The 23,341-nt window shown below is 36.8% G+C and overlaps 1 protein-coding gene and 1 non-coding gene across 3 annotated transcripts in view; both read right to left on the bottom strand.

The window, feature by feature from the left end:
- RAD23B (RAD23 nucleotide excision repair protein B) overlaps nt 1-23,341 on the bottom strand; it is a 45,800-nt gene that overhangs the window by 12,674 nt on the left and 9,785 nt on the right. The window contains exons 3-6 of one of the 2 annotated variants that reach the window (XM_035253959.3): nt 16,186-16,267; nt 14,297-14,376; nt 10,122-10,390; nt 5,619-5,674 (exon numbers count right to left, since the gene is read on the bottom strand). In XM_035253959.3, the coding sequence (XP_035109850.2) occupies nt 5,619-5,674; nt 10,122-10,390; nt 14,297-14,376; nt 16,186-16,267 (487 nt within the window). The remainder of the gene's footprint in view (nt 1-5,618; nt 5,675-10,121; nt 10,391-14,296; nt 14,377-16,185; nt 16,268-23,341) is intronic. The other variant, XM_035253962.3, reaches the window with a different exon arrangement.
- LOC118147938 (U4 spliceosomal RNA) lies at nt 21,334-21,477 on the bottom strand. The gene has a single exon (XR_004734644.1). It is a non-coding gene; the product is annotated as a U4 spliceosomal RNA (small nuclear RNA).

Here is a 23,341-nt window from a genome sequence, read left to right as displayed (position 1 = left end):
AAGAAAGTAGCCACAAGCCAAGGTATGTGAACAGTCTCTAGAAGCTGGACCGGATCAGGAAAAAAATTCCTCCCTAGAGTCTCCAGAAAGGAATGCTGACCCTGATTTTAGCACAGTGAGCCCTGTATCAGACTTCTACAGTACTAGAAGACAGTTAATCTGTGTTGTTTCACACCACTAAGTTTGTGGTAACTTACTACAGTAGCAACAGGAGACTCATATATATAATATGTTTCATAGTACAATAGAAAATGAGGTACAAAGGTAAGGGAGAATTAGCAGATCAGTGAAGGCAACTGGTAAGAAGAGACACTGATTTCTGAAAACAGGCTGGTGAAGGGACAGCATTTCAACAATCAACTCTGATGCGACAAGTTGTTTCCCTTTGACACCTTATATAACCAAAACAGTGGGGAAAGAGTGGTTAGGAGCTAGAATGTTAAAATCCTATACACTATACAGAAGCTGGCAAAATGCCCTAAATGCTACTATTCCAACAAGTCACTTCTTACAGACTCCTATCATCCTCTCAGCACAAACACGCTGAATAAATCAAAGTTGTTTCTCTCATAAACTTACCTCACTTAAAACTATCCTTTCTTCCACTTGCTTTCTAGGGACCATTACCTTTACTGTCACTTCACAAAACTGAATTTGGTTATCCTCTCTCTTCTCCACCAATACCTTCCCCGCTCTATGTGATTACCCTGGGTCAGTAGTTAACTACGTCCTAGATTTCACCGTAAAACAAAAAAAAAACCACACCTCCCTCCTTTGACTTCATCCTAATTCCTCTTTCAGGAATCATCTGCTGTCTTCCCATCACAGCCATAGCTATGAACATGTGTCCCTTTTCATTCCTCATTGCAATTCCAATTTCCCTCTCAGATGTGTTCCGCCATTATTTCTCTGCTCTCTTTAAACAAAAGGCACCTCTATTCACTTAAGTGCTTGAACAGAAACCCTGGTGATTTCAGAGTTCCTTTTCCTCTTCCTTCCACATCTGATTTACCAGCACACCTGGTAGGTTCTATCTCTAAATTACACCCCAAACCCATCTCTTCATTCTCTACTGTCATCACTGAAGACAACAGGCCCACATCAGTCTCTGGATGGGATTACACCCTGTTTCCAACTCTTGCCTCTGTATCTACAATCTATTCTTCAGCCAGTGTAAAAGTCAATGAAAACACACACACACAAAAAGTCCCCTCATCTCATTTCTGACTCCCAAGCCCTCATCAATCCTCCATCCACCATAGTCATCTTCCTGGGGTCATTTCACCAGGCCACACCTTTTCCTGCCCCAGGGCCTTTACACAACACCGGCAGTCTGGGATGGCCAGTTCATTCAACATGTTTCAGTTCTATATTTAAAAGGTATTGCCTAGCCATCCGACATAGCCTTCTGTTTTTTCTTTGGGGAAGCCCCTTATGCTTTTAATATCATTTATCTTTTTTTTTTTTACTGTTTCTTTTTTTCTTGCATCAACTAAATCAAGATTTGACCGTATAGGAAACCATGTCATTCTGCATGTTTCGCTGATACACAGCAGACACACATTATCCGTTGAATATTTTTTTCTGCAGAATTTTCAAAAATAAAGGTGTTTAATAGCTAAAAAACCCCCAAGTACCATGAACAGATTAAGGATTTGATACATTGCTTAAAATAATAATAACTTTCCTTTCCCATACCATAAAATAGTTTTTAATATTTTTTATTTTCATATCTATTGATATAGTTCGAGCACAAAGCAACTCTAGAAGCAATATACTTTCAGTAACCTAGTTTCCAGATACAGAAATCAGTATCAATACAAACAAAATTAAGAGCTACAGAAAATAAGAACTGCACTATTTTGACATGATGTTCCTCATTTAGTTCTCTCTCACTACTTCATAAAAAAAGTTTAATTTCAACTCCTTTAAAATACGAGGCTGCAGCTTGGAGAGATTAATAATTTGGTAAAATAATATATTAATTCATGGTGCAGAGATACAAACACAGACCGAGAGCCTCTACACCTAATCAGTACACTATGACTCCTAAAATAATGTTTCTGAGTTAAATTATAAAATCTCAAAAATATCCATAAGCAGCTTGGTATGTTTTAGATCTTAAAATTCTGAAGACAATTGACTGTAAAAAGAACTAGAGACACTGGGTACAGGGCTCATGCCTGTAATCTGAGCACTCTGGGAGGCCAAGGCAGGCGGATCATCTAAGAACAGGAGTTCGAGACAGCCTGGCCAACATGGTAAAACCTCATTTCTACTAAATATACAAAAATTAGCTGGGTGTGGTAGTGGGCACCTGTAATCCTAGTTTAACTCAGGAGGCTGAAGTTGCAGTGAGCCAAGATTGTACCACTGCACTCCAGCCTGGGTGACAGAGTGAGACTCCATCTCAAAACAAAAACAAAAAAACAAACAAACAAAAAAAACTAGAGAGACTGGACAAGAAATAGAGTTAATGAGGCAAAAGATGTGGCGATGAAGAACCTTATATATGTTATTCAGAATAAGCTTTGAACATATTACCTGATTCAAATTATATTACCAGGCTATTATAACCAAAACAGCACGGTACTTCTAATAAAAACAGACACATAAATCAGTGGAACAGAACAGAGAGCCCAGAAATAAAGCTGCATACACCTACAACCAAACTGATCTTCAACAAAGTCAACAAAAACATACACCAGGGAAAGGACACCCTACTCAACAAATGGTGCTGGGAAACTGGACAGCCATATTTAGAAGAATGAAACTAGATCCAGACCTCTTACCAAACACAAAAGTTAACTCAAAACAGATTAAAGCCTAAATAGTAAGACCTGAAACTGCAAAAAACCTAGAAAAACTCTTCTGGACATTGGCTTAGGCCATCTAACAAAGTGCTATTATCCAGAATCTACAAGAACTTAAACATCAAGAAAAAAACAAATAGCCCCATTAAAAAGTGGGCAAAAAGCATGGACATTTTTCAAAAGAAGACATACAAGTGGCCAACAAACATGAAAAAATGCTCAACATCACTAATCCTCAGAGAAACGCAAATTAAAACCATGAGATGCCCCATCTTCTAACAGTAAGAATGGCTATTATTAAAAAGTCAAAAAACAGATGTTGGCAAGGATGAGGAGAAAACAACGCTTATACACTGCTGGTGGGAATGTCAATTAGTATATCCTTCAAGGAAAACAGTATGGAGATTTCTCCAACAACTTAAAAACAGAATTATCATTTAGTCCAGAAATCCTACTACCATGTATATACACCCAAAGGGAACTAAATCATTTTATCAAAAAGACACCTGTACTTGTATGTTTATCACAGCATTATTCACAATAATAAAGATATGGAATCATCAACAGAGGAGGGGATAAAATGTGGAGAGTATGTGTGTGTGTAATAGTACTCAGCCATAAAAAAATAAATGTCTTTTTTTTCAGCAACATGGATAGAGCTGTGGAGGCCACTATCCTAAATGAAGTAACTCAGAGCAGTCAAATACCACATGCCCTCACTTACAAGTGGGAGCTGAAGAATAGGCACACATCATGTAGAGTGGAATAACAGACACTGGAAACTCCAAAAGGTAAGTGGAGTGTGGGTCAAAAATTACCTGTTTGATACACTTCATTATTCAGGTGATGGCTACACCAAAAGCCCAAACTTCACCACTACATAATATATGCATGCAAGAAATCCATACTTGTACTCCTAAATATATATAAAATTAAAAAATTAAAAATAATAAGCTTTGGACTTATCTTCTAGGTCACGAGGACCTATTAAAGGAATTAACAAAGACCCCATTAGATTCACCTTGCAGAAAATCCAATCTGGTAAGAAAGAGGTAGACCAAAATAATATAAGCATATGGGGGTTGGGAGGGGGATGGAAGAAACAGATTCACAGGGCCAAAAGAGGCAGAGGTGAATGAATGAATGGTGGTGCAAGTAAGAAGGGAACAAAAGAAAAGAATCAGATGGGGAAATAAAAAATGAGTCAGTTTGGAATCTAAGGTCATGGAGTTTCTAAGTTTTCCAGTTGACAATGTTAAGACACGAGTGTGGGAGTTCAGAGGGAGATCTGTACTGCTATACTTTGGGAAATCCATATAGTATACGGATAGTATTGGCCATTCCCACAGTTTAAACTTTGAACTATGGCCTAGAATGGAATCATAGAAAACTCATACACTTAATGGTCAGGTAAAATAAAATGAATTAACTAGAAAGCCTGAGAAGGAAGAGCCTGACCTATGCATCAGGAAAAGAGTGGTGTCACAGAAGGCAAAGAAGAAAAGTTTACAGAAGCAGGGTTAATTTGTGCAGCAAGAAATCAGAAAAAAATAAGATAAGCAGGGAATCAACGTAGAGACTCGGGTAAATTAAAAATGAAAACGTAGAGGGATCCCGAGACCATTAAGTTGAGAATGGGAAGACATCGTCACAGTGGCTTAAGTATAGCAACAACAGCTATAGCCATGGCCTCCCAGGCTCCCACTCAGGAGCATCAATGCATTCCAGCTGCAGTAACAGTGACCACAGCCAGAGCCTACAGCACCATCAGGGGCAAGTGCCAGCTGGCTCCAGCCCAGAGGCCACAGACAGTTTACTGATCTCTGGGTAATCCTATTCTCCAGCCTTTCCAACTCCTAACCATTTCCTAAGATTAATCCTTTCCCTGTTTGAAATAGAGTCATTTCTGTTTTCCTGGCTGGGGACTAACTCATACAGTATTTGCTGGCAGAGTAGTTCTAAGACACTGTTCCTCAAAGATGAAAATCTGGGGTTGGCACACCTAGGCGATCTTAGATTGATTAAACTACTGTTTTGCCACTACGTGTATGTACCGTTTTCCACAGCAATGAGGGCATCCCGGAGTTGCAGCCCAATTAGGTCAGAGGCACTACTGTTGCTGGAACCCTGCTACTATAGAAGCTAAGCAGGAATCCAGAAGCCTGTACTGCAATCAAAGCTTCTGTTTCTACCTATTTCTCGCTTTCTCCTTCCCTGCCATTTAAGAGTACCAAAGAGTAGGAATGAAGTTGTGAGCCAATAAACGGTTGTTAGCAAGAACTGTATCAGAGATGCCACAACAGGAAAAAAAAAAAAGCTGCTTCATTTTAACAGATTGGGATGATGGGACATGGAAAGGCATTATTCAGCAGGTAAAACTAAAAGTAGGGATAAAAAGGCATTTTTGCCACAAGCCAATGCAAGCAACAAGATGTAGATGGGAATGTATAGTGCCATTAAGTTGGAATCAAGTCTGAAGGTGAATACACATGAAATGTGAGGCAGATCTAGAAAAAGACCCTTTGTAATAAACTCATACACAGAAACTATGTTAGGATCACATCTAAAATTGACATCCGGAAAATAGAAATTTATTTGCTTTAATGTAGTATGCTCAACTCAGAACAAGTTTTAAAGAACTCAATACATATTAAGTCTTTAGTAACATTATTAATTACCTAAATCAATAATTTTTCAGCTTGATTATAAATAACCATAAAAATTATTAACACTTACTTTATCATGCTCTAGAAAAGTGAAACCTCTGATCTCTTCATAGGTTTATAAGGAAAAGTAGATACTTACCAAGTGCACTTGTTGCATCTTCAAAAAGGTTTGACCGAGAAGAGTCTCCTGATGTACTATAAAAGGATTTTAGAAAAATCACATTTAAAAAAGTATATAAAATTTAATTTACATGAGTTTAGTAACTATCCAATTTTGAAAGAGATTCTTTGATTTTAATTAAATATAAAAGTCTGACTATAGTACTTAAACTGTCCCTTCTAGATTAAACCCAAAAGCTTTATCAACAACATTTGTGGTTTGGGAAAAATTTTCAATCTTGGTACTCCTTCTATTCTGAGAATCCATCATTTAAAATATCCAAAGATATAAAATAATATCCTAACAGATAGCTATCTATTGAATACAAAAAAGATAATGCACAATTATTTACCTGAAATAATTTACATGAGAAGTTAAATAATTTATAAATTATCTTACACCAGAAGAAATATCAAAAGCAGTATATAATAAAACAGCACATGGAGAAAATAAATTAGGCTAGAAGTTTTCAAATAATGAGGTCTTATACGTTAAGTTCTAAATGAGGAAACTGAAAGACGGCATTCAAATAAGGAAATATATAGCATATGCAAAAATGGTAGATATGGGCTAAAAAATCCAAGTTTAAATCTAACAGAAACCAGTTCAAAAAGATTACATTTCTCTTGGGGAACTACAGAGAAGTCTGCAAGAGAAGACAGAAATTATGAAAGACCATGAAAAACAGGCCAAAGAAAAATAAACTGAAGTTTACAACAGTGGTAAAGGTAGTAGTTAGAAGTTTAAGTTAAAATACACACTTAGACCTGTGTCTCAGTTAAAAAGAACACACACATTATATTTCAATTCTGAGAAAGCCCTTGGTACTAATAGTAAGGGTAGAAAATCCAAGTTTGGATTCATAAATTACTTAACCTTTCTAAGCCTCAGTTTCTTCATCAGTACAATGTCAACGATAGCATCATGTACTCCAAAGTGTTGTGGGTAGGGCTATGCTAGCACGGTGCTTAGCAAAGTGCTTGGCATCGCAACACTCAATAGGAATATTATGATCAATACTTTGGTATAATTTTTGAGTTCTTCATTAAATGTACAGTAAAACTAATATGAATAAAATAAAATTTCAAAAAGCACACTATATAAAAACTAAGTTTTTCTAACCCTAAACCAGAGACAACTATGACACCAGTTTCTATTTAAAAGAATAACAACCTGTGTCTTGTTTTTTTTTTAGCTCTTTTTTTTTAACTTAACAATTATTCGTGTCTGCACAATCAAATCTACTTCAATTTCTTCCCACAGATGCACAGTATTTCATTTAAAAGATCAAATCAAGCTCTTATCAAGGCACATGTAGTCTGGTTTCCTACACTGAAATTCTTTCTATAATCAAATTTATCAGACTTTCCTGTTACAATTTTTTTTTGGTTGTCTTGCTTAGGAATAACTTCTCAAAGTAAAGATTATTCTTTTTTTCCCTTGTTCTCCATTAAGTTTAAAGCTTTGCTTTTACATTAAATTCATATCCATCTATAATTTATTTTTGCAAGTGTATAGTACGAGGAGTGATTCTTTATTTCATTCCAGATGGTGAGATCTCAGCATTTTCCCAACATTGTTCTGAAATTGTATCTTTATTTTATATTAAGTTCCTGTATCTTTTTGGGTCTATTTCCAAGCTACTGTTGATTTCCCTGAACAATATTTCTAATATGAGCCATTCTAAGCTGTTTTAATCATTACTGTGTAATACATTTTAAAATCCATTAAGACTCATCTCCCTCAGAATATTCTACACTATTATCACACATTGTTTTTAAAAAGCTCTCTTTAAACACCACAGATAAGACTGCGTGTACATATACTTTAACCACTATTCTTTAATCTTAATTCTGTCTCACTGCTTCTCCCATCTCCAGACACAGAGGAAACCACTCATCAGTTATGTGTCAACCCCCGCCTACTTTTTTTCTACACATTAACATGTATACCTACAGAAAATGTACAGTATTGTTTATAGGTTTTGTCTGGTTTATGGTTATTGCCTATACTCCTTTGCAACCTGCTTTTTTCTCTTCACTCAATAACAAAGCCTCAAAAACACACTTATTTAATATGCTTATACAGTACATATTTTAACTACCTTGCAGTATCAGGTAGTAAGGCTTCTCAAATTTTACAAAGTCCAAGAATCCCAAGAATTCACCAGGAGGGCTTGTTGATTTCTGGAATCCACTCCTAGATAATCCTGATTTAAAAGTCCAGAGTGGTCCGAGAATTCATGTCAAACACACTTTCAGTGATGCTGCTGTGGCCTATTGACTTCTACACTTTGAGAGTCCTGTTCTCCACTACAAATAAACCACAGGTCAATTTAGGATTCCAATTTGTCCTTCACTACAAACAATACAGTCATGTGCACACGTGCAGGTTCTCTCAGGTAGATATCAAGTGGAATTTGCACTGTAATAGTTTTTAAAAGAACAAAATTGACCTAAAGAAACAAATCCGCAATAACAAAATGTCCAGTCAATGGCCATAAACAGACTTCCTGATACTCCGCAAACTCCTATCAGCTTTTCTCCTGATAATTATTCACTAGGTTTTATGCTCCACAGGATACCAGATATTTTCCAGCAAGGATAAAGGAACATTTAAGCAGCTTGTTTTCTGAGTTTCTCTCATTTCTCTCTCCCTGCGTTATCTTTCTCTGAAGAAAAATTTTGAGAAATAAGAATAAACAGTTGGTGTAAAGTCCAACTAAGTAAGTAACTGCAGTGTCTGCTTTCCTGGATCGCTGACCATCAACTTACTCATGCAACTTCTGTAGGTCTGAAAAGATAATCCTGGGTGTTTTTAGAACAGGTAAGTAAAACTGCAACTCCAGGAAGAAAATAAAAGTAGAGATAACGAACAAACAAATTTACATTGATGTCATTTGCACATTAAAATGTATTCAACTTTAAAATTCTCACACTGTAAGCTTTTTTTAAAAAGGAACTTAAAACAATTAAGAGAATAAGATGCAATAAAAAAAATATATATATATAAAGAGAATAAGATGTACTATACTGACATATTAAGTTCACAATATTTATGTGCTTTGGTGAACCAAATATTGCTAGTAGCCATTGGTGAACCAATTGGTTAAATTTATAAGTTCCCTCTCATACACAGACCTGATCAACCAAACTTTGATGTAATATTTTAACCTGACTCTAGGTATCCACTAGGACAAGATGGTTGAATGCATGTATAGCTGTACCTGGGAAAGATGAATCAAGTTAGGCAATGGTGTCACAGAATGCTTAAAGCAGTGTTCTAGGCAAGTAACAGGGCAAATATTTAATTGCCTAAACCCATGATTTTTCTCAGGGAATCAATTACTTAGAAAGAGACCACCAGGTGAACAATGAACCAGGTGGCTCGGACTCCTCCAAACATGGTTGACTAAGTCAGACACAGAAACCACACTCAAAGGCAGAATACTAAAATGAAGGATCACAACTTGTATTTCTGATCACTGTCATATATATCATAACCCCTTTCCATGTCTGTAAATCCTTCCAGTCATTGCATAGTTTTCCATCGTGTCTGATTCTGACTCCAAAGATCATTACTACTGCCTCTGAGGTCCTGAGTTGCACTAAGTCACAAAATACAAACAGCTGCAGAGTGCCAGTGAAGGCTGGCCATAACATAACTCATGATCTTAGGTCAAGGAATTGTGCTGTATGATTTCCAACCAACAGAACTCTGACTTAAGCATCTGCTCTGGTCATTTTACCTGATCACCTGGGGGTGGGGGATGGGGGGTGGGGGGGATATCTTGTCTTAAACTGCTCAATAATCCTAACTGTCTAAATAGTAACTTAGTTGAGGTGTTTCTGCTATCAACTTCTCACAAGAAATTACTTCTTGCTCCTCAAATATCCCAACACTCTTTTCCTTTTTTTCCCCTAAAGATCTACACAGGCAGAAGCTTGCATGAATTTCTACTCAAGCTCACAAAGATACAGATACAACAGTGAAAAACTGAAACAATCCACAGGTTCAGATTACAAGAGCTAACAAATGTCAGAACCAAACACAATGCTATTTAACAACTGAAGATTTACTGACATGGAAGGATGCTTATGACATATAAGACAATGACCATAATACAGATCAACTACAAATGATGATCAGGGTGGCAATGTCATATTATAATCCTTATTCTTGTTGGTTATTTGTATTTCCTAACGTTTCTACTTGAAACAAATGACTCTCACCTGCTTTCTCCTTCCCACTGTCTCCCACCCTGCCCAAATCAACAGAGTACAGAAGTCTGGATTATGAAAATCTGTACTTATATTCTCCTTAGTAAACAATCAAAATAGACACAGCATAGGTTTTAGTTAAATGTTCAAAAAAGCTTAACGTGGTATAGTCAGTTTTAGCAAAACAATAATCAAAATAAATGCATGAAAGTTCCTGTAAACACAGATTCTGAGACAGAATTTCCTAGAATACAGTTCCCACCTGTCAGTTGATGTTGGGCTACTAGCCACTGGTGTCTCTGCTGGCTTTTCTGCAGGTTTCTCTTGTTTAGTTGCACTAGCAGGTGCAGGTTCAGGAGATGCTGTCGCTGATGCTGGAGTGACGGATGATGGTGTGGAAGTGGGCGCCAAAGCAGGGGCAGGGGTTGGAGCCTGAGCCACAGTTGTTACCGTGGAGGAAGTAACTGCTGTAGTGCTGGCGGGAGCTGACTGCTGAGTTGTAGCTGGTGCTGGTGTTGACACTGCTTTGGGCTACACACATTAAAAAGCAAAATAATTATGATAAAGCCTATACCTTTATATGATGCCACAAAAATAGCACTAATAACCGGTAACTTAAAAATAATTTTGTAAAATGACACAATAAATGATCAATATGAGCAATCCGACTCATGGTTACTTTCAAAGGTCATGAGAGCATATGTTATTTTAACTATCAACCACAATTAATTTTACCCAACAATTTGTCTTCCTATCAATATAAAACAAAGTCAAAAATTTGAAATATATATAGTATGTATCAAAAAAAAAAAGAAAGAAACCATATCATTTTACAAAAAAACTTCATGTACCTGGGTTTTAACTTTAAAGTATCTAACAACACTTAAAAGCATTACCAAAATAGTTTTCTTTTTTAATTTTAAAGACAGGGTCTTGCTACATTGCCGAGGCTAGTCTTGAATTCCTGGCCTCAAGCAACCCTCCCTCCACCACCTCCCAAAGTGCTAGGATTACAGGCATAAACCACTACAACACCCAGCCCAAAATAATGTTCTTGAAATGGCAGTATAAATGTTTATTTATGAACCTGTCAAATATTCTGCTGAACTGTATTTTAGAAGAGGGAGGAAAATCCCAAAACTGACTACAAACCAACAGGTCCAAGTACGAAAAGGTTCACAATATTTTCAGATGTATAGTTAAGCAGAAAAATAAAGGCCAAATTAAGTTATCTCCATGTGCTCAGCACTTTCTGAACTGGAATTAGAGCCATAAAGCTTCCCGCAGAGTAAAAAACAATTGGCTGACCACTGAACAAGGCTTTGAACTACACTGGGTCCACTTATATAATAATTATTTTCAATATAAGTTACACTGAGTGTGTTTGCCTCACCTTCTACCTCCTCCATCTCTGCCACTTTGAGACAGCAAGACCAACCCTTCCACTTTCTCAGCCTACTCAATGTGAAGACAAAGATGAAGAACTTCACGATGATCCACTTATACTTAGTGAATGCTAAAAATATTTTCTCTTGTGATTTTCTTTACTTTTTTATTTTTTGTTTTGAGAGAGGGTCTCACTCTATCACCCAGGCTGGAGAGCAGTGGTGTGATCACAGCTCAATGCAGCCTCGACCTCCTAATGCTTCTGCCTCAGCTACTGCCCCCACCCCCACCACCAGGTAGCTGGGACTCTGGGCTCACACTATCACTCCCCACTAATTTTTTTTTTGGTAGAGACAGAGTTTCGCCATCTTACCCAGGTCTCCCTACAACTCCTAAGCTCAAGTGATCTGCCCACCTCATCCTCCCAAGTTGCAGAGATTACAGGTGTCGGCCACCATACCAGGCCATCCTTTTCTTGTTTCTCTAGCTTACTTTAGAAGAGGCTGGCACTCCTAACCCTCAATGGTGTTCAAGGGTCAACTGTAAATTTGTAAAAATCATACTACACAAGTTTTAATCTCCTAAGGCCTACCAAAGCTCACTACTTGTTTAGTTCATAACTTTCCCAAGGACAAAAGGTAACTGTTTTGGTGGAAGACAGAGCTTAAATTCAACATAATTTGCCACAAGCATAAATAAACTCTAAAACCAATGAGCTGCCTTGTGTCTTTTTGATTTGAGCTAATAAAGAAGACACTAGGGGGAAAAAAAAAGACTAGTGAAAGACAGGTCTTAAAAAAATGCTAGTAGCATTACTCCTTTCTTTTCCCATGTAGCTTAACTTTCTTAACATTAATATTCTGCAGATTATTAATGTTTTAAAACTTCAGGAGCTGAAATCCTGAAGTCATTATGGATCCTCAGTTATTCTGGATAAACTGGAGCTTCATAAAGGTGAAAATTCAGAGTTCAGAGTTTTAAGCACCAAAACTTTATAATAATCAATCTACATGAAGATGTATTTTAAAATATGGTATACTCATTTAATATTTTCCTTGTTATCAAAATAATATTGCAATATAACTTGCCTTCAAGATTCCTACTGCCAAGGACATACTTTATTCTAAAAAGTACCAAGCCCCTCTCTGCATTTTAGTTTTTATTCTTGCTTTTGATCTTAGTAGCTTGTTCTTTCCATTTTTTGTATTAATAAGGTCATTTCTCAGTGATTCCATAATGCCTTACTATAGCAGCCTTCTGTCCCTTCTTATAGCTGTTCTCTACTATTGATTTCAAAATAAAATAATAATAAATATCATTAGAATCCTATGTAAGGCTGGGCGCGGTGGCTCACGCCTGTAATCCCAGCACTTTGGGAGGCCGAGGCGGGTGGATCACGAGGTCAAGATATTGAGGCCATCCTGGTCAACGTGGTGAAACCCCGTCTCTACTAAAAATACAAAAAATTAGCTGGGCACGGTGGCGCGTGCCTGTAATGCCAGCTACTCAGGAGGCTGAGGCAAGACAATTGCCTGAACCCAGGAGGTGGAAGGTTGCGGTGAGCTGAGATTGCGCCATTGCACTCCAGCCTGGGTAACAAGAGCGAAACTACGTCTCAAAAAAAAAAAAAAAAAAAAAAGAATCCTATGTAAAGTTAGGAATGAAAGACTTAAAGGAAAAACTTAGGAATTGTATGTAATATAACAATAGGCTTCCAGTATCTACTCCTAAAATACATGTACCTATTGACACTTTTTCTGCTTATTTTTGTGTTCTAAATAGTCGTGATTACTGTTAATAGTAAAAGATAAGACCAGCGACAAAACATGTTCAAATGTGTTCACATTTCCTATTATGTACTATGTATGCTAAAACTAGATAGAATAGCATTCAGTCTTAAAAGAAGCAAATTCTGGCACATGCTATAACATAGATGAACCTTGATAACATTACACTAAGTGAAATAAGCCAGTCACAAAAAGGCGAATACCACAGAATTCCTCTTATATGATGGTGACAGTTGCAAAACAACGTAACTATGTAATAGAACTGTACACTTAAAATGATTAAATTGGAAATTCGTTACGTATATTTTACCACAGACCTAGATGATACAAGGTTTCCTCACAATTCTGCTTCTGTTTTTAAAGCTTAACATATAATGAAGTTCCTCAGTACAGCAAAATCAATATTCTTAATAGATTAAAAAACGTTCAAGTTCAACACATGTAAACTATTTAGCTGCTTTTTGTTTCCCAGTACAAAAGTATGTGATAATTAAGATTTATTCAACTCTATTTTCTACTACTATTTTTGACTTTGAGAACCCACATTTATTCCACTTTTGGCCTTTGAGGAACGGGTTTCAATTAGTGATTTAAACTCATTTTCAGTGCTACAAGGAACACTGCTCTTTCTCAGATTATGTCAATCCAATCCTAAAAATGAATGCCAGGAGTACCACTTCTCCATTTGTCTCTTAATTCTATACTGCATGATTATATAACTTAAATTAACTATATACATAAAGTAGTCTCTTCTTCCTCACAAAAATCATTCCATCATTTCTTTAGTTACCTTCTCCTAAGTTTCTAAAAGCATATTATTTCACTAAGAAATAGCATTGTAATATTAGTTTACATACTTTTTTGTCTTGAGGAATTTGTTAGGACTAGTGCAAAATTTAGCAAGTCTATTTAAGGCAAACATAAAAACTACAGAATAAACATTTATTCAATTTCTAAGCATATTTTAAAAGAATTACATAAGTGATTTCAAAACTTTAGCAATAATTTTAACATGACATTTTATATTTCAGTTGTTTTGATTTAAATAAAATTATATCAAAACTATATTATAGTTAATGTATAATTAATGTAAAACATTAATAACTTTATGATTGACTTAAGGTAAAGTCTTAAAATCTTTCATAGCAGTTAAGTGCACACCACTATGGATGTGTATACACTGTGTCCATTGTGTGGACTTGGGATCATCATTTTTAAAAAGACTTACATGCACAAAGATACAGAGAATGAGGTTGAAACTTACTTTGGTCACCATAACCACCACAAAGTTTTTCTCATCAATTTTATATTCTTTGAGAGCAGTATCATCATTGAGGATTTTGCCTAATACATTAAGAGAAAAAAAAAACATTTAGGGCACAGTAATCTTTCTCATACATAAAACAATTTTCTACTTGAAATATGAATTTCAGAAATATTAAAATATGAATCACCAACATGAATTCTATCAGTACTTTTCCCCCCAAAACACCAATCAATCAAGATAAAAATAAAACAACTCATAAGTGGCAGGGTGTGGTGGCTCACGGTTATAATCCCAACACTCTGGGAGGCTGAAGAGGGAATATAGCTTGAGGCCAGGAGTTTGAGATCTGCCTGGGCAACATAGCAAAACCCTGTTTATAAAAATAAAAAAAAATTCAAAGTTAGCTAGGCATTGTGGCACATACCTATGCTCCTAGCTACTTGGGAGGCTGAGGGAGGATGACGACTTGGGCCCAGGAGTTCAAGGACACAGCGAGCCATAATCGCACCACTGCACTCTAGCCTGAGTGACAGAGCCAGACCCTTTCTCCAAATAAATAAACTGAAAGGCATAAACATTTCACTAAAAGATGTCAAACTTACATAGTGTATATAAAATTAACAATCAGTTTTTTACAAATGTATTACTTAATTATATGAAAGACTTACTGGGCAAGGAAACATGAAAGAGGCCATGAAAGGGAGATCATGAAGGCAAAGAAAATTCAATGCTTTGATTGCACAGGGGTCCTCTGAAAAATAACCTACATTCTTTTCTGATATGAAGAAGGGGAGAGGAATAAATTTCCTGCTCCCCAAAATACTGATACCTGATAAATCAGAAATATTCTAACACTATCAAAGCAAGATACTTAAAAGTATTTCAGAAAATGACATGATATCTAAGAAAGTGCAAGATGGTACAGAACTCAAAATGCAAGAAGAAGTACACAAGACTGTGGTCATGTTGAAGGTAGGTAGGTAGGTAGGTAGGACTCCCTGATGTTTCCTGCTCCGTGAATTTAGTCTTCCATCTTTAAAAAGCTATTGAATCAAAAGCTACTAACATTAAGACAGAAAGGAATATAGTTAGGAATGTGAAAATAGGTCAAAGCTAGAAACTGGAAATTTAAATTTTATGTCTGCTTCTTTAGGTTCTGAATTCTGACCTACAAAAATAATGGGATTGAATCACCACATTAGCATTTCCTCCAGGCTGTCTTAGTTTAAGAAACACTATTCAGAATAAAAGAAGAATCTATGGGCGGTCAAACACCCACCTTACCAACATCTACAATGAAAGTATTTTCTCTACTAAATTTGGATATCGAGTGTATTTTTAATATATATTTTCCTGTTTACTAGTGAGGCTAAATTTGTCATTCCTATTCTTATCCTTTGTTGCTTTATTGGTCTTTTCCTTATTAATTTCTAAGAATTCTTTAAATAATCTGAATATTATTATTTTTCTTCTTGTGCTTTTCTGTGCATTGTTTTTCTGTATTCTTCAGTTTTCATTAAAATTTAATTTTACAGGAATGATTCTAAGCACACTAATAATAAATAACACAAACAGTATGAATGGTTTCAATTTTTTTAAAAAAAGCTCAGTTTGATTAAAAACACAAAAGCCAGTTACATGATGCTTACAAAAGATAAAACTAAACAAAACAAACACCATTTGATGAAAAAATACATGGGGCAAATGTGAATAAAGAGAAGATTGAATATTAATATATTTAAATGACTGCTCTTTCACTGCTTTTATATGTACAATCATTTTTCTGACAATCAATTTGAATACACTACAATTTGTAAGATAACATTTCTAAAAGATTATCACTATAAGCAAGACATGGCATGTTAATTTTAATATTTAATTCATACCTGCATAAATTAATTTTTGACCTGCTACCGGAAAGGCATCTTTCCCCTTTTCAGATTCAATCTTCTCTTTCAGTGCTTTCACCTATAGGAAAAATAAAGATTTTTTTTTTTTGGAGAAAGTCTAAAAAAAAAATGACAATCCAGAATCTGAATAAGTGGAAGACAAAAAATTATATACATAATTATTAATCCTTCCAAAACCTCAAAGATTATGTTTCTCTGATTTATATCAAAAAAGATTCAACATTAACTCACATTATTAGGGTATGATAGGCATAAACTTTAAAACCATCTAATACACATAGGTTCTTTAAAATTCACTAGTTGATTTCATTAATTTAAAACAAAGTTTCCAACATCAAAGTTTTGATTTACATAATGTTTATGGGTTTATTTTCTGCAGAGCAAGAAAATAAAGTTCGATCACTAAAATGTCTAAGAAATAAAACAGTCTCATCAATAAGAATACTTCAATGTTAAAAGTTAAATTGTGAATGTTAAAAGGCAAATGATTCATTTTAAGAGTCTTGTATTTTATTACAATCACCAGGGGGACTTTACAAAGACCAATTAAAACATAATCTCTGAGGGTGAGACCTTGACATCAGTATTTTTGAAAAGCTTTACAGGTGGTTCCAAAGTTCAGCCCAGGCTGAGAATCACCAGACGACTTCACTGCTCTGCAACAGTTTCATCTGTAAGAGCTGGAATCCATGACCTTTATAGTCTCAATTCCTAAAATTGTGTGACAATAGGCTCCTTATAAAGTATTTGGGAAAACGAGTCTAATAGACTTCTTAACCTGTTAAGTAGGGAGGCATAGGAGTAAAAAAGGGCAGAGATGACTTTCCCATGTGCCTTAATATAATTTTCATTACTTTAAAGGCACAGGAACCAAGGAGAAAAATTCAAATTCCTTCAATTTCCCAGGATACTTCTTGAAAATTATCTTTGAGTTTATCTGAAAAACTAACAAGGGCTACAAACTTAGGTTTCTTTTGTACAATTAAAAAGTGATGGTGTGTACTTCAAAGATAAAAGTTTATTTAGCTTCAAATATGTTAACATACAATTTCACATAATCCCTAAAGCTATGGGACCAAAGGAACTGTTACCCACTCAATTTTATAGATGAGGAAACCGAAATAAAGAGGTTACCATCTCTTATGACTCCAAGCAAGCAGGATATTTTGCAAATACCGTATAAACCATCCTTGCTACACTGGTATTCCTGAAATGGGTTAGTAGCATCATTGCTATTCTGATGTTCCCCGAAATAGAAATCTATCACAAAAACCTCAATCTACTATTTTCCACTGTTCCCCATTTCAAAGGTAAAACTAACACAAGTAAAATCGTTTTAAAGCCAAACATGAGACTTGCAAAGGAATGTAAAAGTGTCAGTCTTCTCAACGGTTTGTTGTTGTTACTGTTATTTTGGCACATATTTTTGCAAAAAACAATAATACTTACAATAAATCTGTTATATTTAAATGAACATTAATAAAGTCTGTTTTAATTTATAATATGGCAAACATTAATAAATGTAAGTACATTGGGCCAGGCACAGTGGCTCACACCTGTAATCCCAGCACTTTTGGAGGCTGAGGTGGGAGGATCACCTGAGGCCAGGAGTTCGAGACCAGCCTGGCCAACATGGAGAAACCCCGTCTCTACTAAAAATGCAAAAAAATTAGCCGAGAGTGGTGGTACACTCCTGTTATCCCAGCTACTTGGGAAGCCAAGGCACAAGAATTATTTGAACCCTGGAAGCAAAGGTTGCAGTGAGCCAAGATCACGCCACTGCACTCCAGCCTGGGTGACAGAGTGAGAATCTGTCTTAAAAAATAAATTAAATAAATGTAAGCACATCAACAAAAGTTATTTTGGAGCACTCAATGACTTATTTAAATGTAAACAAGTCTTGAAACCAAATCATTTGAGGACTGCTATCCTACATGCTAAATAAAAGACTTGCCAAGTCAACCAAGTGATGGCAGAGCATGAGTGGTACACTCAGTGGTGAATGGTAAACTTCCTTTCAAACTTTTTTGTTTATAGAGGGACAAAAGTATACAATACTTGCAAGTGTGATTATTTGGTGAAAACTACAAATAAATTACAGACCAAGTGTATCTCTGAGCAAACCCAGTTCTCAAAACAATACATAGTGGTTTAGCATTGAGTGGGTGCTTCATTTTTCTGTTGATGAATAAATGAACAGTACATAGACATATGTGAAGAAAACAGACACATAGGAAGCAACAAGTCAAAGAAAATAGGCAGAAATATCTCATTCTTGACAGGTTAGAACGAGGTAAAACATTTCGGATTTCAAAAAGCCTAAATAATGGACGCTCTCTAGCTTTATATATCAAAAATGAGGGAGGAAGGAGAGGACACAAAGAAAAAAGCCCCATAAATTAAGAAAACCTAAAAAGGACCTTTAATCATTAACTACTAAATAACTTTTGTTTCAAAGAAATCATAACTGATTAAACAATATTAAGGGTGGGCATGATGGCTTACAACTATAATCCCAGTACTTTGGGAGGCCAAGGCAGATGGATCATTTGAGGTTAGGAGTTTGAGACCAGCCTGGCCAACACGGCAAAACTCTGTCTCTACTAAAAATACTAAAATTAGCTGAGCATGGTGGCACATGCCTGTAATCCCAGCTACTCGGGAGGCTGAGGCAGAAGAATTGCTTGACCCGGGAGGCGGAGGTTGCAGTGAGCCAAGATCATTTCATTACACTTCAGCCTGGGTGACAAGAGCAAGACTCCAACTCAAAAACTAAAAAGCAAAACAAAACAAAAAATACCCAACAAAGAATATTAAAAATAATGGGAACTCCAAAATACCTGTATGATTTGGCTAAAGAAATAATCTGACTAAACACTAAAAATGTTTATTCAACAAAAAAGGAAAATTAACAGGGTAAACATACAACTCAAACAGGAAAAATGGACAAATAATGAAAAGAAAAAATAAGAAAGAGAAAAGGCAGCTGGGTGCAGTGGCTCATGTCTGTAATCCCAGCACTTTGGAAGGCCGAAGCGGGCAGATCATTTGAGGCCAGGAGTTCAAGACCAACCTGGCCAACATGGTGAAACTCTGTCTCTACTAAAAATACAAAACTTAGCTGGGCATGGTGGCACACGTCTGTAATCCCAGCTACTTGGGAAGCTGAGGCACGAGAATTGCCTGAACTTGGGAGGCGGAGGCTGCAGTGAGCCAAGATCACGCCACTGCATTCCAGCCTAAGCGACAGAGCGAGACTGTCTTAAGAAAAAAAAAAGGCACAAAATTTTACACTAATAAAAAAAATTGGACAAAGGACAGACAATTCACAATTACACAGTCATAACATAGAAAAGCTTAACCTTATTAGTAACCAAACCTGATTTTTTTTTTTCTTTGAGATGGAGTCTTTCTCTGTCACCAGGCTGGAGCACAGTGACGCAGTCTCGGCTCGCTGCAACCTCCGCCTCCCGGGTTCAAGCGATTCTTCCACCTCAGCCTCCTGAATAGCTGGGACTACAGGCGGGTGCCAAACGCCTGGCTAATTTTTATATTTTTAGTAGAAATGGGGGCTTCACCATGTTGACCAGGATGGTCTCAATCTCTTGACCTTGTGATCCACCCGCCTCTGCCTCCCAAAGTGCTGGGATTACAGGTGTGAGCCACTGCACCCAGCCCAAACATAAATTTTGATGCGTCATGTTATTAATCCAATAAACTGTCACATTGGAAAGATTGTTTTGATAAGTCTTGTCATTAAAAGTGAAGAGACACATTCTCAGAATAAGAAAGTATCAAATGACCAAAATTTTTGAGGGCAATATGCCAAGATGCTTCAACATTTTTAAGGTGGTGGGGGAGGTGCAGGGATTTGACCCAACAGTATCACTTCAAAGAAAATAACTGAACCACACTTTAGAACCAGGTTCACCGACCTGTCTAAAATTCTGGCATTGCTCCTTTACCTTGAACACAACAATAATTGTTACTTACAATCCATTTAACTCATCTATCTAAACTCATGGAATACAGGCTGAATTTTGTCATCCAAAAACCACTCCATCTTTAAAATTATAAGTGACCAGTCTCCTGTTCCTACCAGCTCTTAGCAATTGCTCACTACACTTGCTCTTGAGCCTCCTTCAGACTTGGTCCCTAGAGTCTCTACTTTCATGTCCATCTTCACTATCAGCTCTATTTTGCTTAGACAACACTGTCATTGCTCCTAACACCTTCTTTGTAATATCAAAGACTTCCTTGTCTTTCTACTGCTCCTGACAGGCAAAATTCTGTATTTGGACCAAGACCATTTATTTCTATCAGTACTCAGCCCCTAAAATTCACTTCAACCACTCTGGGGTGTCTCATTCTCCTAACCTTACTTAGCTAACAAATCTCAACTTTTACCTAAGAGACTGCCTATCTACATTTACACCCCATTTTCTAAATGCTAGTGGAGAAAAGGATACATTAAATCCTTTGTTCCCATGCTTAGCCCTCTTCTCCATCCTCCAAAAGGGTATTTCAAATCGGCACTGTAAATCTGATTCCCAGAACCCTCTCCCACTCTCTATAGGTGATCACTTTGTAGCTTATTAAAAACAGAAGACAGAGAAACTTATTTTCAACTTTCTGCTTAACTTTGTTGCATCCAGACCCACCTACATCTCCTTTTCACCTATTAAATAAAAGTAGTGTCCCTTTCTTTCAAACCTAATTCTTTCTACCTGTCCTCTGGTTCTCCTCCAAGTATTTTTCATTATCTTACTAAATTCATTATTTTTCCTATCTCCCCAGCTTTTTCAGCCTCTCTGTCAGTTCACTTTCATTCACACTTAGACCTAACTCTTTATCATCTTAAAAATAAACACTTAACAACCTTGTCTCCTCCTTGACTCTCTCCCCTTAATCTAATTCTTCAAAAATGCAAATACACACACTGTCTTCACTTAATCATAATCCCAAACCGACTACTCAAAAGAGAGCAATACTGTGCTAATAAACAAAAACATGAAATTGGTAGTGCTCCCCCAATCCCATGGCCATTCCATTAACACTGCTCTTTACCAACATCGCTGAATTCTGCAACATTATAAAACACTTCTTTAACTTTTTTTTTTCCAGTCTCTGTAGAGATTGTCAAAAATTGCCAATGCAGAGTATATTTCTTCAAGTCGTCATGGCGGAGTACTGGGAAAAGTTTTCAATTAGCAATAACCATGCCTTGGATAAACCTCATTAGCTATGATACTGCCACTGCACAAAGCTCATAAGACCCTTTTTAATCCTCGCCTATCTTACTCTTTCCATGTGTAACAGTACTGACATGTCCCTCCTTTACATACCGCCATGCCTTGGCTTCCATGATGCCATATTTTTGGTTTCCCTATCTCTCTGTTCACTGCTTCAGGAAATCCTCTTCCCTGGCCAGCCTTTAAATATTACTTAGACTTCCAGGAGAATCCACTGTGTGTACTTCTAGTTTTAATAACCATGTAGATGTCATCTGTATTTCCAGCCCAGGTCTCTCCTCAACCTTCATTTATGCACACTTAACTCTCTACTAAACACCTTCGCTGAATGTCCTAGAAGCATTTAAACCATAATGTATTTGTGGAAGAACTGTGTCTAAATTAGTTTGTCTAAATCACCCCTAACACAACCAACTGAGCATACTTTAAAATAGATTAGCAAGAAAGACTGCCTTCTTTCTGGATGCTTCAAAGGCAGAGATAGAACTTAGCACAAGGTTTCTCTTGGAAAAGACATGGCCCACAGTAGATGCAATTACAACTCCTCCAACTGTGCTGAACCCCATGCCAATGTTCCCATTCCAATAAACCATCTCAAGAGTGAATCTAAACCTGGGCACCATAGTCCCAGTATATAACCAGGGCTACAATTTCCATTGTACTGCTTATTCCCTCCTATATAAATAATGGTGGTTTATCATCAATTCCACTAGAGACAAAGGCATGGTTAACATTAAAGAAATCAGACTTTTTTCCTAGCTACTTAATTCTTTCTTACAAAATTATGCATTTAAAAATAAAAATGTACTTAATGTAATATTAAACATTATGGGCATGGTTTTTCTTTTTTCCTCCAAAGGAAAACAATCATAATAGTGTACTTAAAAAAGTGCCACAACATAGCTAAACTTACCGTCTAATTATTTCCTAATGTGAGCACTACCGTGCATCTCTGGTGCACTGGCACTATTCTAGTTCAGGCCAACAACAATTAAAAGTAGTCATTTCATGGCCGGGCGTGGTGGCTCAAGCCTGTAATCCCAGCACTTTGGGAGGCCGAGGCGGGTGGATCACGAGGTCAAGAGATCGAGACCATCCTGGTAAAAATGGTGAAACCCTGTCTCTACTAAAGATACAAAAAAATTAGCTGGGCATGGTGGCGCATGCCTGTAATCCCAGCTACTCAGGAGGCTGAGGCAGGAGAATTGCCTGAACCCAGCAGGTGGAGGTTGCGGTGAGCCAAGATCGCGCCATTGCACTCCAGCCTGGGTAACAAGAGCGAAACTCCGTCTCCAGAAAAAAAAAAAGTAGTCATTTCTCCTGTAATCCCAACAGTTCAAGGTCAGCCTGGTCAACATAGCGAGCCACCATCTTAAAAAACCCTTTTGGAAGGCCTAAGGGTTTTACTATAATACTTAGTTGAAAGCAGCCTTGTCCCCTTAAATAAATTAGAGTAGAAACAAAGGAATGTGGGGAATTTACCTAACTTGTTTACCCAAGTGGTCCTATAAACTAATCCTTACTCATTCTGGATGGCTCTCTTAGGGGAAGGTTGACCAGGGATATTACCCCACTAATAGTGTTTGCTTTAGGCCTCAGAACCTGGCCTTTAATCTATACCCTCTAGTGTTAACGCCTTTGTCATTTAATGTGTGCTGGCCTTTAATCATTATCCCTAAGTGTGTTGACTTAGAGCCTCTGTTATTAAATCTATACTGAATAAAATGCCTGCAGGGGCAGCTGGTAGGGGACAGTGGCTGCTATCTCTTTACAGCACTCTTTTCCAGCACACTTGTTCCCTGCATTCTGTGTCTGAGTGAATTTATTCATTCTCATTAAGTCAGAGCCTGCAGGACAGACCCCTGGCAGGCAGTGACCCC

This window comes from Callithrix jacchus, chromosome 1 (assembly GCF_049354715.1).
Source record: "Callithrix jacchus isolate 240 chromosome 1, calJac240_pri, whole genome shotgun sequence".
NCBI lineage: Eukaryota > Metazoa > Chordata > Mammalia > Primates > Cebidae > Callithrix > Callithrix jacchus.
This window is presented reverse-complemented; position numbering and strand designations above follow the sequence as displayed.